Source organism: Durotheca rogersii (assembly GCF_024521655.1).
Source record: "Durotheca rogersii strain YMJ 92031201 chromosome Unknown GGS23scaffold_32, whole genome shotgun sequence".
NCBI lineage: Eukaryota > Fungi > Ascomycota > Sordariomycetes > Xylariales > Xylariaceae > Durotheca > Durotheca rogersii.
This window is the reverse complement of record NW_026251263.1, coordinates 86,788-101,030: the sequence shown is the minus strand read 5'-3', so window position 1 is coordinate 101,030 and position 14,243 is coordinate 86,788. Positions and strand designations below refer to the sequence as shown.

At 47.8% G+C, this 14,243-nt stretch overlaps 3 protein-coding genes across 3 annotated transcripts; all 3 read right to left on the bottom strand.

Annotated features, from left to right (window-relative positions):
* Positions 1-16: 16 nt before the first annotated feature.
* GGS23DRAFT_317414 (uncharacterized protein) lies at positions 17-1,488 on the bottom strand. Its single transcript, XM_051512855.1, has 3 exons — positions 1,142-1,488; positions 902-1,073; positions 17-847 (listed from the first exon to the last, which is right to left on the bottom strand). Exons 1-3 carry the CDS (start codon positions 1,338-1,340, stop codon positions 367-369), a joined length of 852 nt encoding a protein of 283 aa, XP_051368144.1. The 5' UTR covers positions 1,341-1,488; the 3' UTR covers positions 17-366.
* Positions 1,489-2,589: 1,101 nt separating this feature from the next.
* On the bottom strand, positions 2,590-5,509 carry GGS23DRAFT_585385 (uncharacterized protein). Its single transcript, XM_051517377.1, has one exon. It carries the CDS (start codon positions 5,407-5,409, stop codon positions 2,932-2,934), a length of 2,478 nt encoding a protein of 825 aa, XP_051368143.1. The 5' UTR covers positions 5,410-5,509; the 3' UTR covers positions 2,590-2,931.
* Positions 5,510-5,813: 304 nt separating this feature from the next.
* Positions 5,814-7,778, bottom strand: GGS23DRAFT_585383 (uncharacterized protein). The gene is made up of 7 exons (XM_051517376.1): positions 7,755-7,778; positions 7,316-7,685; positions 7,238-7,257; positions 7,065-7,172; positions 6,899-7,012; positions 6,568-6,839; positions 5,814-6,494 (listed from the first exon to the last, which is right to left on the bottom strand). Exons 2-7 carry the CDS (start codon positions 7,539-7,541, stop codon positions 6,035-6,037), a joined length of 1,200 nt encoding a protein of 399 aa, XP_051368142.1. The 5' UTR covers positions 7,542-7,685; positions 7,755-7,778; the 3' UTR covers positions 5,814-6,034.
* Positions 7,779-14,243: the final 6,465 nt, after the last annotated feature.

Genomic DNA, 14,243 nt, shown 5'->3' with positions numbered 1-14,243 from the left:
ACGGCAGTTGATAAGACCGAGGCGATGAGGCGGCAGGCGTTGTCATACCCTATTTTTATCCATATTCTTCTTATCCCCTCCCTTGCTTGCACTAGTGGTTGCGAATGGTGCTACAACTCCCACTCTGGGGTCATAATATGTGTCATCCACCTTTAGTTGAGAGACCGCAGGGGTTTGGGGATGGTATAACTAGCTTCACTATCAGATACCTTTCAGCCACTATGCTGATATACCGACCAATGATACTAGGTTATAGACTCGTATCTCCCCAGATCTTCTTGAAAATTTTGAACCTTCGCATTTTTAGGCGGTCTTGTTCCGTTATCCCGTTCATCTATATATGTCTGTTCTCATGTAGCCATGCCGTTACCGCCACGGGAGACATCTCCGCTCTTCTTTTTTATGACTCCGGAACCACGGCGACGGCTTCGTGGAGGCAGATTCCCGTTTCCTCCACGAGAAGCGAGGCAGCAACTTGGCTACGCGGAAGGAACTCTCCTCTTTACGCCACTGCTTGACAGCTATGTAGGCGGCGACGATGCCAGCGACCGTCGCCGGTAGTCCGATCACAATCGAGCACACGACCACGACAATATCCGCCCCCGACCAGCCGTCGCCGGCTTCGCTGCCGGACTGGCTAGCGGCTCCGCGTGATCCGACCGCGTTCCTGTGGTATATTGTTTTCGCTAAAGGAAGACTCGACGCCGTTGCGTCCCTGCCAAGCGTTGTGTCGTTACTTCGATCGGGTTCGCTGTGCCTGTACGAGATAACTGTCGTGTGTGTCTCCTTCGTTGGTGGTCTAGTATAGCTGGTCGTTAAGCCATAGGGCAATTCTGATGGCGACGGCCTAGAGCTATGTCAACCATGTTCTCCTGGCTCAGATCACACCCGTATCGATTACCAGCGCCTTGTCTGCAACCTCGCAGTATCGCCCTGACCGAGACGGCGTGAGCTGTGGTCTAAACTCGCTGTGTGGACAATATCCACCGGTTCGTCGAGAGCCACGCACAGAGCAACGGGTTCGATCCGATTTGGGTCACGTTTGGATCCGATCTCGCAAGGCGAGGGCCCAGCTATGTTGATTCGGTTGGTTAACAGCAGTTTGGACGTGAGATAATAGCTGTCGGAATGCCACTCTTACTAGGGTTCTCATCCCAGCCTGCGCATTTGCCTCTGCTGACTATCCCATCTTTAACTCTTCTCAAAGCAACAGCAGGGGGGGTGGGTGTCGGATTGGGCTGATACTCGAAGCGCCTGGAAATACCCTCCGTGACGATGGTAGACACCGGTATGGCGTCCACCTGCCGCATAAAGAGGGTAAGGGTGGCGAGGAAGAGCATGTTGTAATACGAAGATATTGGCCGCCTAACGAACTCCTTTCGACCCGCGAGGAGGGGAATGTCTAGAGTTCCCGTTCGAATATAATCTGGCGACAGGCAGCGACGGATCTTTCCAGCCCTAGTTTCTGCCAACCCCCATGGATTCGAGGAGGGTACCACGATGATGTTTCAAGTACTTGAAACACACCGGAGAGGGTAGTGTACGATTGCACGACAGTGAGTGTGCACGTAATTGGCAGGGGATCTCTCCGAGGTTGCCTCTTACATCTGCCAGTGTTTCGTGGCCGTGTCCGCGTATGACCGCACACCTGTGCCACCCTGCCGCCCTGCTTTCCAGTATTGACAGTAGGCAGCCACTGCTTATGCATAAGGCGGCACAGCCATGTAGGACTATGCGAGTCCGCTGCACGGAGACGCGTACAAGGACTGCTGTGGCATCCCGCGATAGTAACAGCCGAGAACCTGCGGCATCGGGCCACATGTCGCAGGGATTCTATTCCGGGAGTGGATTCAAGTCCTACGCCTCTATGAACTGTTAGGTGATTTCATCTAAAATAGCTTTTGCTACCACCTAGCAGCACAGGGTGATCATTTCCCCCTACGCCTTAAATTCTCTTCTCTGCTCATAATGTCCTTAGTTCTGTCTCCTGACAGACTATAGCCCCGTTCCTGTTCACGCAATCTTCCCAGGCGGAGGAGGGGGAGCACCGTGGTACTCTAGGCGCGACCAAGCGACGAATTACATGCATCCATACAATTATGATGATAACCGGTCTATTCGACGTGGGTGTACCACGCAACTCGTAGGTCTTCATCACGGCTTGACTGGCCTCCGTCTAGGATTACCCACCACTTTCTTTTCATTGTACAGTGGAATTAACAACCCATGGGGCGTCAAAGGTGTCCCTATTTCAGGTCATTTCATCGAATGTATACTACTCAGTCCACAACCGCCGGCAGATTGGCAGACTACCTGCCACGGGCAAGTGGGTTTGATTGTTGGAAATGTATGAAGAACCGGAAGGGGATTCAGTGCGAAGAATTGGTAAAGTGTTATAGTTAGTGTTTCATTTATCGTACTCCAAACCTCCTGTAACAATTCCATACTAGAAATGGGTCACCCAGATGCCGCAACTCAAAGTGTGTGATATTATCTTTCTGGAGATCGGCATTAATATAACTTTGATGAACTGTCTCGAGAACTAGTTAATATTAATTCTTGTCTAGCTACGAATATACGGACTTCACAGAGTCACAGAGGCCTCGGCGAGTGTCTCTACTTATTAAATGGGATTTTCTGCCATCATATTCTAAAGTATTCAATCCCGAGTTCATATTATCCGGTCATTAACTATTGAAAACATGAAGGATAATGCACCGAAATACTGGACGATTGTTCTCGAATATCTGAATCCAGACTAAGGGAAAGTAGAATACCACTCATGCCATAATATACCAGGCATTAATATATATAGAGAAGTTTTGCTCGGAAGTTAAGGCGTAGCTAATTATTAGCATCTTTAGACCGCGTATCCCTTTCACTATTATCCAATTCTAGCCTATCCTAGCAGAACGAAACATACATCGAAGTTCATCGCAACGTGAATAGATCCCATTCCCACCCATACGTTTTGTTCAACCTCCTCCCGATGCGTCGTGCCTGGACTAATGATAGTTTGGATCTAGGATGCGGTTCGTGGAATAGGATGCTACGCCCGACGTCCCCAGTCTCTCGCACGAACCGCCACGCTGACCCGTGCAGCTTCTCCATGGCGAAGCCGATGCTGCCCATGGCGTAGAGAAATTCGGACCAAGAGACCTCACCTGGCTGGGACGAGATGGAGGGGGCGAAGAAGAGCGAACCAAAGACCTTGTGAGCACGCTTATCTACCTCGAAAAGGGGCTCCCGGTTGGGGGGTATTGGAACGTCGACTCCGGGCGTGTCGGTGGTGTCGGTCGGGGTTGACCGCGGCGCACCACGGGTCTTGAGCTTAACTTTCGGCTGGGCTGCTAGTATATCCTTAGGCTCGGCTACTGATATATCCCTAGGCTTGTCCTTCAGATCCAAGCCGCCAAACGGCGCGGCCAGGTCTCCCGAGCTGGCAGCGGCCGAACTGGCAACGGCACGCCGCACCACTTCAGTCGGTGCCGTCCATTCGGGAGTACGCTGGACGCGTTGGGAGAAAATTCTACGCAAGCGAGGTGTCATGGCGCCTGCTGCTTCCAGGTCGTGCCGCGTCTTTAGCCAGAACTGGTCAAGCGCTCGCTCAGCACTCCGCATCACATCCACAGTCTCCTTAGTTCGTCTCTTCTCGGCCGGGTACTTGAACCGGCCATCAGTCGGAATCCCCAAACACATCGTAGAGGGGACCGACTCGAAGGTGTAAAGGGCCCGCAGACGTTTCAGTGTCTTCTCGTAATCCCTCTTGATTTCGTCCTCGTGTTCGACCATAGCGGCTTCGAACGTCGCTGCCCAAGGTTGAAAGAGCTCGAGCTGCCGTAAGGATTCGGATATGACAGACAGGTGGGATATTTTTTCGGCAACCCAGCCAGATACGAGCTGGGATGCGGCAGAATCCCCCTTCATCAGCCGCTCGATTTCATCCATTAGGCTTGGTAGGCCGACCAAGAACAACTGGTGATCGTCATTAAGGGTCGATATGACCGACATCATTTCGCCTTCGGGGCTGCTTAGCTCAGTGTTTCCTATGTACACCGTGGTGATTAGGGGCGTAGTCGTATTCGGTGGAGGCTTCCGCCGCCAGTAGGGCCGCATGGGTGGTGAAGCGACCCATCCCTCCACTATCATCTTGATGGGGACCTTTCGGAACTCGACCAAGTGGTTATGTAGTTGGTAAAACGCCATTGCAAAGTCTAGTGGGAGATTGTCCTCAAACCGTACGCTGCCGTTGGGATATTTTCGCGCCTGGAGCTCAGCAACACAAGTTATCTTTTCGAGAAGGATGCCCCAGTACTCGATCATTTGCAGCGCGGTAAATGTCGCACTGCGGATAACTCGATCCCAAAATATACCCGAGCCGGACCGGTGGATCGGGTGGGGATTTCCGCGTAGATCCGCAAGCATCTCCTGGCGGTGTTCCTTCCAGTCCAGTATATTCATGGCAAAGTACGCGGGATCTTCACGGAGTGCCCATAGATGATCTTCGGCCTCAGAGAGCTTAGCCTCAACCGCCAACTTCAGACGGGAGAGATCCAGACGAGCAGGCAAGCGATACGAGCTCTCGAGCGCTGTAACAGAAAGCGAGGTGGTATTGGAAGAGTTGGAATTAGCTGATACAATTGGCGGCTCTGGTTGAACGGCCAAGGCCGGGTCGGTAAGAGACTCTGTGGTCATGTCGTGTAAAATGGCCCTAGTTACGTCGACCAGGAACGAGTACAACCGGCTTTGGATCTCAAGTGCCCGTAGGCCTTCGCCCGGGAGGAGAGCAACACGCTTTATGACCCAATCGAAGGAATTCGGTTCCTCATCAAGAGAAACAAGCTGGCCGTATGTCTCGGGGCTGCGTCTCCCCGCAAACAGCATGGAGTATCCGTTAAGGAACCGAGGCATGTTAATAGTTCGGCTGGTTATTCCGAACCGAGTTGTGTCGATATCGGCTATCGTGAACGCGTCGGGGGGATTTCGTCCCCTAGCGTTTAGCATCAGAAGGAGGGGTTCTGTCTTGGATAGGTCTTCCAGGTTGATGGCCGGCCACATACAGGCTTGGTATGCCCACGCTCCCGTCTTTTTCTTTCTCGACGCCACGATATCCGGCCGATGAAATTCAGACATCTTGGGCCAGGCCGCTAGGAGAGTGGCTCGACGCTTGGGCTTTGACTTTTTTATCCACCGCTTCTGGATGGTGGCCTCGTGTCGTTCCAGAATGACGCGAAGGAGGTCCCAATTCTTGAATATCGCCTTTGCCATAGGCCCAGCCTGGGAGAGGACCTCGTTTGGCTCGATGCACGACCCTCCCATAGCCTCAACAATGTCGAGCATATCTGCATCAACACCGATGCCTCCTTTAGACCAATTTTGGGCATCGTCAATGTACCCTTCGGAGGCCATGGCTAACGGTCTTCTCCTTTGTTTTTTTCTTCTTGCCAGGCAAGTGACGCTCGTTGCTCTGGGGGCGCCAATGATTTATACACTAAAAATAAGGCGTTCACCGCCACAAACGGCCTTTTCCCCCATGTAGATATGGGCTTCCATAAGTCGACGTACTGCCGTCACGGGATCTGGGTAACAACAGTAACAACGCGCGACAAAAGAGTGGAAACGTCATGACCCCCTGTGACCCGCTGCCACCCCCTCCTATCGTAGTGAACTTAACAGGACACTTAAGGTGAATAACCAGGCTAGGAAAACCGAAACCAAATCTAACGGTAGCTGTGATCAGCTGACCGGCCAGCTGAGACGGCAGCTGGGAAAGGAATGAGAAAAGGAAGACTAAAAGGAGGTCGAAGGCATATCAAGAAACGAGTGAATTGCTGTAGATCGTGATGCCTACAGGTCTAAGTCTAATCTATGAAAATCTGGGTGCGAGACCCATACAAATACTCGTCCAAAAGGCTATCTACGTGACCTAGTCCCACCGCACCACTACAATACGCCCCGATACTCTACTTTACACCGGCTTCTATGATAGCGAGGCATGCGATGAGAGCACGTCTGGTACTTGCTTGAGCACCAACTATGGCGCTGCACTGAATTGGGTCGTCCGAGAAGTGTCGTCCAGACTGTTACCCGTTGAAACCACGGCGCGATGGATTGTGCCTCGGAGCTGCTCGGTGGATGGGAAGTGCTCAAGATCAGGTCGGTGAGAATCGACAAGGGAGATTCCGTAATTGGCCATCTGTTTGTGCTTTCGCTCGCTACTAGCCGTCTTGGCAGCCGTGGCAGATCCCTCGGAAGTGTTGAAATTTCTCCGCCGAGTTGCGGAGCGAAGGGACGAGCCCAAAGAGTTTAACACCTTCGACAGGAAGGTCGATTCTATGAAGGCCATGGGGATGCCGGGCATGTTGTAGACGAGGAGGATGCAAGTCATCTCGGCGATGCAGCCCATGGATAGCCCGGCCACATGGTATAGCCAGTCCGGATCGGTCATGTAGTTGACCGTCACTCCTAGGCGGAACGCAGCAGCGGCACAGGCTCTGGGGTTCAACAGATGACATGTCAGCAAAAGAGCAGACCCTACTTCGGGGTTTGTTACGAGGTCTCACTCACAGCACACCTATGGCGAAGATTAATGCTATACCAAGCTTTCGTTTCAGCGACATGTTGAGGCTCCAGATAGCCCGCTGCACGAGCAGTAGAATGGAAATATCCGAGGCGAGATTAAACACGCCGATCGTCATATTCAGAGGTCTTCCATTGTAACAGACGCCGGGTACCGTTTTGTCCCATATCCTTTGGAACGGGACGCAGATGAGGTTGCCTGCGACTGTAGTCGAGAGGTAGAATAGGAGATTAATCCATAGCAGGACATGGCAAGTCCACTAGAGCGATAATCGTGCTTAGTTGATATGTCATGATAATGGATGCTGGATTTTCTTACGAAAAAGGCCCCGCGGGTGCCTTGAGGCGCGAATACGCGGATCCACTGCAGAAGGATGGCGCTTTTGAGAAGCGCCAGCGTGATCGTGTAGCAGGTAGCGGCTATTTGTAGACCCTTATCATGGTCAGCAGATGAGACATGCAATCTCGAGGTTACAGTAGTGTACATGTTGGACTCCCGACACACGTCTGAGGCTGACGTCCCATTGGTGTACAAAAAAGCCAACGGTGTCCGTGGTGTGATAAACGCTATAGACATAGAAAATATAGGTTCCCTATGCGCAGCTATTAGCAAGTTTATCAGGAGTAGATCGCCTATACTGAGAGAAGATCGGCTTACGAAGCCTAGCAAGCTGAGAACTGTTGCACTTGGTTAGATCGCAAATCAACGTAAATACCCCGCCCCAGACGGTCTTACTATCGTCAACGTTTATTTTCTTGACAACGAACACCCTGGCATAGCAGCGGAGAAGTATTGCTAGCGTGGTGAGAACGAGACAGATCGGTATCACGGCCTCCGGAATGATGTTCCGGTTAGAAGGGTTTGCCAAATTCGACTCGACTCCAGGAGGCGCACCAAGGGCTGGTTTGTCAAGGATATCCTGCTGCTGGTCGGGTGGAAGTGTGGATAAATCGACCGACATTTTGATGTTGTTAAATTGGCACCGTAATATGAAGTTAACTATACGAGAAAGGTCTGTTCAATCAAGAGAAAGTGGCCAACGATTAGACGGAAGTTCGAGATCACCTAAACGGACGAGACCGCGGCATGTGCTTATTAATGCCTACTTAGGGCTCGATCGTCGGGATGGCTGGGCGTTTTAGATAGGATCTCAAGGTGAGTAAAACATGCTTACATGCATTGTCAAATAGTGTAACACTTCGACGTTGCATAGAGCTTCGTACAAAGTACATTGATGAGCATATGCGGAGAAGCTCGTCAGGCTTCACGTATTCACAAGGATTATAATATGAGCCAATAGATGACCTACTGCCGCCCATGTGGTATCGATAATATCTTCAACGCGACTTGGCCCCCGGCTAATCCAGCAACCCAACCACTGGTGGTCGACAGGTAGTGTAGCATTGTCAGTTGATTGCAGTACGTGCCTTCTGTAGGCTGAAGATTTGGGCGCGACGGATATGCGCTGTCGAAGAATTTGTGCGAGAGCCTGCCTAAACACTAGGCAGCTTAGAGTCGATACTGAGACTGGATCCCGTATAGGTTGAGACACGCCGAAGTGCTCAAGTCGTGTCACTCAAAAGGATATTAGGCTGGGTCGTGAGGTTTGTAGTATGCCAATCGGAGTTTCTATCGGCTGAAAATCATTCCTTTGTGAAAGCACAAATGCTACCTACACTCATATACGGGGCACAGAGCATAAGGTAGTCGTCAGCTGGCCCATTAGGAACCCCCATGAACTCTCTAAGGGAACGCAGTTGAATGTGACACACGAGAAATTCCCCAGCCGTAGTGATGTGGCGCGTCTGGGGATTTGACACATAATAGGCCGACATGAGATTATATGTCCTAGTTTATTCGACGGTCAGCACGGTGCATGTAGTAGCAATATCATATAGCACAAAACGTACACAGCCTCGAAGTGTCTTACATCTATCTCTATTGAATACTATGTACATAAGGAAAAGTCTTCTCATCAATGTAAGGAATTTGAGAACAGGTACTCCTGCAGTGTAAGGCCGGTAAAACAATCTAAGACCCCCGAAAACAGATTTTTCGATATGTGCGCGGATGAATGTGTGTAACGTCTATTTCTGATTTCAGGACGGCATTTCTGTATATTTGTAGCAACAACAAAACGCACGCCTCTGCATGGGGAGGGTTGGCGAAGTCTAAGGGTGTGACAAGGGGATATACTTAGAATAGGTTTAATTTAACTAATAATTCTATAGGGGGTCTCTTAGGTCCTTATCCTTTTCCAAGTTCTACGTTCCCTTCTCGTTTTAATATAACCCGGAAGTACCTATGTACCTTTATACCTTTATACCTTAATACCGAAGCTATCCGAAGCTTATTTAGGACTTTTCTTAATAGGTCGCCGAAGTAACGGCCTTAATACCCGATATTATCCTCTTAACCTATATAGCCTAATTTATTAGCGTAGGGTTCTATTCCCGTATAATACTATCTCCCTTCTTCGGAGAAGCTCGTCTCTAAGCGTAATACCTAGGCCCGATAATTAGTAGGTTTATTAGGGTTCTATAGGTAGAATAACTTAACGGCTCCCTTCGTTCCTTCGGTAGTAAAGTATTCCTACGGTTCTTAAGTTTAGTAGCGCTTAGCCGGCTAGCCTTATTACTTTACTAGGTACCTAATAACTTCTCCGGTCCTTACGGAATCTAATACCTTATTTACCTTATAATCTTCTGCCTCGATCGGGATTATTTCCCGTAGGACCTAGTTAGGGTTAGGTAATTCCTAATTACTAGCGCGATAGGATTCGATAAGGAATACGTAAAAGGTACTATAAATCCGCTAGCCTTTCGGGAGTATTAGAATTACTACGGTAAGGAAAACGACCTTTTAGATCTTAAAGGAACCGAGCATTTTCTTATCTATTTTTTTTATAAGGCGCTTAATTTTAATATTATAGGTATTTAGTATAACGAGTTATCCGACTTTTAGAAGGGGTTCCTTTTTTCGGTATTTATCTACCTATTCTTTTATCCGCTACCGTACTTTTTCTAAATGCTACTTAGCCTCGTTATATACCCGAGTTATTTAGTAAGTATAAAAGTTACTTCTTAGATTCTTAGGAGTACCTAACGGGGGGTTATATACTACTAGGTATTACTTATAATTAGCGTAGAAGAATAATATACCGGTAGTTATTAAAGCGGTATTATTATAGGTAAATTCGGCGGTAAATAGTAAGCTTTCCTAGTCGCTTATTTCGTAGTTTATAAAGGCGCGTAGGTATGCTTTTAAGATTTAGTTAAGTCTTTTCGTTTATTTATCCGTTTAGGGATAGAAGGCGGTACTTATTCTAGGCTTAACGCCGAGAAGCTTTAAGACGCCCTTTTATATATAGGAGGTAAATCGTAAGTCTCGGTCGGAAATAATATCTAAAGGGATCCTATATAGCCGTTAATAACTACGTATAAAGATAGGTATTAAGTCTTTAGCCTTTTTACCGTCCTTTTTTAGCGGGATAAAGTACGTTATCTTAATAAAAGGGTTTATAATAACCTAAATAAAATCGTAGCCGTTAGATATTAATAAGTCCGTAATAAAGTCTATCGTAATCGTTTACCATAGTCGATAATATAGTTTTATAAGCTATAGTAATCCGAACGGGGTATATCGGGATACCTTATTTTATTAGTACTCGCGGTATCCTCTAACGAATTCCTTAATTATTACTTCTAGGTTAGGCTATTAAAAGTTACGAATAATAAGTTCTATGGTTTTATTTATACCTATATACCCCGCTACTTTAGTATCGTATTCCGATTTAATTACTTCCTATTATAGGTCCTTAGGTATCTAAAAACGATTTCGCCGATAAAAAAGGCCCTCCTAGAGCTTTATCTCCTTACCGAGTAATTTAACTAACTAAGCCTAGTACTCCGGGTCCTATATAGTTACCGTCTTAACCTATTTAACGAACTCTAGGGTCCAAGTAGGTATTAGGATATTACTTAGTCGTACGCTAGAGAATATTACCGTAGGTAAGCCTAAATTTTTTAAAAAATGCTTTTCCTATAGAACCGTCGCTATCGGCTAGTCCTTAGCTCCTCCTTTTTTAAGGCGATATTATAATAATCTAAATAAAATATCGGCCTTTTTATTTTATTTCCCTAGGCGATAATATATTATAAAGTAATACGAGGAGAGCTATTAGGCCTAGCGGACTTAGCGTCGATTTAGTACTTTTATCGTAATAAAGTACGTTAGGTTCTAATAATCGGAATATATTTTTATTTAATGCTAAGTACCTTCGAAATAATATCGCTACTTCTCGAATACGTCGACGATTACTAATAGCTCCTTATTATATATTTTATAATTTATTTCCGCTAGGATAAGTCGTCGTAAGAAAAAGGCTACTAGTTTTAGTCTCCTTTTATTATCCTTTTATAAAAGGACCGTAGAAATAACGAAATCTAAGGCGTCGGCTTCGATAATTAAGACTCGGTTAGGATCGAAATATATAAGTACTAAGGCCTTCGTAAAGGTTTCTTTTAATTCCTAGAAGGCTTTCTTTATTTCGATTTCCTATTTTCATAGCTTACGGTCTCCTTTATTAGCGTTAATAATTAGCCTAGCTATGCCCGAGAAATTACGTATAAATTTACGGTAAAAGTTAACGAACCTAATAAAGCTTTATAAGTCTTTAAGCGTAGCTAGGATACGCTAATTAAGGATAGCTTTTACTTTATCTTTAGATATAGTAATACCCCTAGGGCTAATATTATATCCTAAGAATTCTACTTCTTACGTTCGCTAAGTATATTTCTTTAGGGCTACCGCTAAATGATTTTCTATAAGCCGTTTTAAGACTTCTTTAATTAATTTATTATATTTCTCTAGCGTATTAATATAGATTAAGACATTATTTAGGTAAGCGATAACCCCGGCGTCTAAGAGGTCGCGGAAGATATGGTTTATTATAGCTTAGAAGATAACAGGAGCGTTAATTAATCCCATGGATATAACTATATATTCGTATAACCCGTAGCGCGTTCTAAAGGCGGTTTTTCATTTATCGCCTTCCTTAATCCGTACTATATGGAACCTAGATTTTAAATTAATCTTAATAAACTACCGCGCCGTTTAAAATAGGTTCTATAATTCGTTAATTAGCGGAATCGGATATTAAACGGATATTATAATTTTATTTAGCCCCCGGTAGTCCGCTATCGGTCTTAAGACGCCTAGGTTCTTTTTCTTTATAAATATTATAAATACGCCGCAGGGGGCCTTAGATTTTCGGATTCTTCCTATGGCTATTATTTCGTCGAGCTAAGGTTTTAGGGCGTCTAGCTATCGTTCGCTTATAGCGTATAAAAGTTCCTACGGAAGAATAGTTCCCGGTCGGAGCTTAATAACGTAGTCCTACGGTTACCGATCCGGGAATCGTTACCCGGCTTCCTTAGTTATAATAAGAACGAAGTCGCGAAATTATTCCGGTACTTATACTAGAGCTTCTACTTTTCGTACTATCCTTACGTAAGCTAGCCGTAAGCGATAACTCTAGTACCGTAGCGAGTTAAAGTATAGCCGTCCGTCCGTAAATAATCCTTAAGGGGGATATTCTTCTATTTACTATTAGGGTAAGATAGTATCGACTTCTACGTTTAATTTATTAACTTCCTAAGCGATACGGTAGATATATTCGTAGCTACGGAGCTTTATTTCGTTTATATACTAAAGTCCTCTTAATAAGATTTCCGAGCCGTCGAATCCTACTAAGGTTCTAGCCTTGGAGCGTTAGTTAATAAAAAGGCGTAATTATTCGACTTTAGCGGCGTTAATTAAAGGTACCTTATTACCGGTATTTAGAAGGACTCGTAAAAGGTATTCCTTTCTGTAATGGGCTATGCCCATAGTAGGGCCCTGGCTAGTGCCAGGGCTTAGCACGTGACCAGCACCCACGGAGGATAAGGCCAGCTGTTGCAGGTGCGGCCTATACGGCGTACCTTTTCTTCCTTTTTCTCCTCGTCTAGCTTTAGTTTATCAACATACGGCTTTTACCTAGCGAATAGCTCTTAAAACCGTGACAAAAAGCTAGACCAACCTTCTTTTATCGTTTTACGGAAGCAGTAGCATCTTAGCGAGCGGAATCAGCAATAGGAACGGCGATGTAGCACCAAAGGAAGCGGTAGCTAGCAAAGTCAGCAGTCGGAAAGGCGGTGTCAGCTTTTGGACATACGCACCGGCGGCTCCTACGAAGAGGACCGACGAGATAGTATCTTAGCACGCGGGATTAGCAGTGGGAAAGGCGATGCCAGCGTTTACGCCGGCTAAGTCAGTAGTTGGAAAGGCGGTGTCAGTCTTAGACATACGCGCCGGTAGCTACCACGAACGAGGACCGACATAAGATAACCGAAGAAAACGACCAATAGACCCCGAGAAAACGTAGTTCAGACGGTAATTTCGAGATAAATGAACGACGAAATCGACGAAATTTACGGCTGAAAACGGCGGAAAATTTTTTTCCGGAGAAAGATGGTAGAGCGCTAGAGCATAGCGCTCGTCGACGAGTTAAGAACGCCCGAGGCGTAATATAAGGAAGGAACGGCGTTAGAATAGCAGGAAATACATTAAGGTTTCGGCTAGGATAACAGCACTTCGACAAGAGCGCCAGCGGCGCTAGCAGTAGACGGGAGGGCGCGCCCTAGTACGCCCTTAGGCGGAGCCCTTAGCTCCGCCAGCGGACGATAGACGATGGTCTTTAAACGAGTCGGACGGCGTATCCTAATACGTCTTCTAGCGGAAGATAGACGATGGTCTTTAAACGAGTCGGACGGCGTATCCTAATACGTCTTCCAGCGGAAGATAGACGATGGTCTTTAAACGAGCAGGGACGGCGTACCTTAGCACGCCCTCCGGCGGAGCCTCGCGGCTCCGCTAGTAGTACGGATAGGCCCCTGGCCTTTAAACGGAAGGATAGGCCCCTGGCCTTTAAACGATAGCAGACGGGAGAGCGCGCCTTAGCACGCTCTTAGGCGGAGCCCTTAGCTCCGCTAGCGGAAGATAGACGAGGGTCTTTAAACGGCGGTAGACGGACCGACGATCCCGTAGCTACGGGAGCTAGGCTGGACCTAGTAGGCGCCTATGCGCGACTTCGTACGCGGGGCTTTAGAGCTCCACGGTTCAACAGGAGGATCGGGACCAGCCCCGGGGAATAGCAGCACCCCGGGGAACGAAGACAGCAGCCCGGGAAGCGGATAACGCAACCCGGGAAACGGCGAAGGAGGAGGGGCTCTCGGGGGGGAGTAGCTACCGGGAAAGCGCACCCGGTAAGCGAAGAAACCCCGGAGACCTACGGAAGAGATCCCGGGGAAGAGTAGGACCCGGGGGAAGAGCGCCGGGGGGCCAGAGGCGCCCGGTGCAGTACCCCGGGAGACGAAAGGCCCCGGGAAGGAAACGGCGGAGGAGGAGGCCCAGGGGTATACCAGCACCCTGGGAGGCGGAGGCAGTAACCCGGGGAGCGATTAGCGCACCCCGGGGGACGGAGGCAGCACCTAAGGATGCGGCACGCATCCTAAGGCGCGCGGAGGAAAACGGGTTAGGTTGTCAGGGCTAGACGCCGAAGAAAAGGGCGGCAGGGCGTACTTTTTTTTTTTTCCGGGAGGGGACCTTATGTAATGGGCTATGC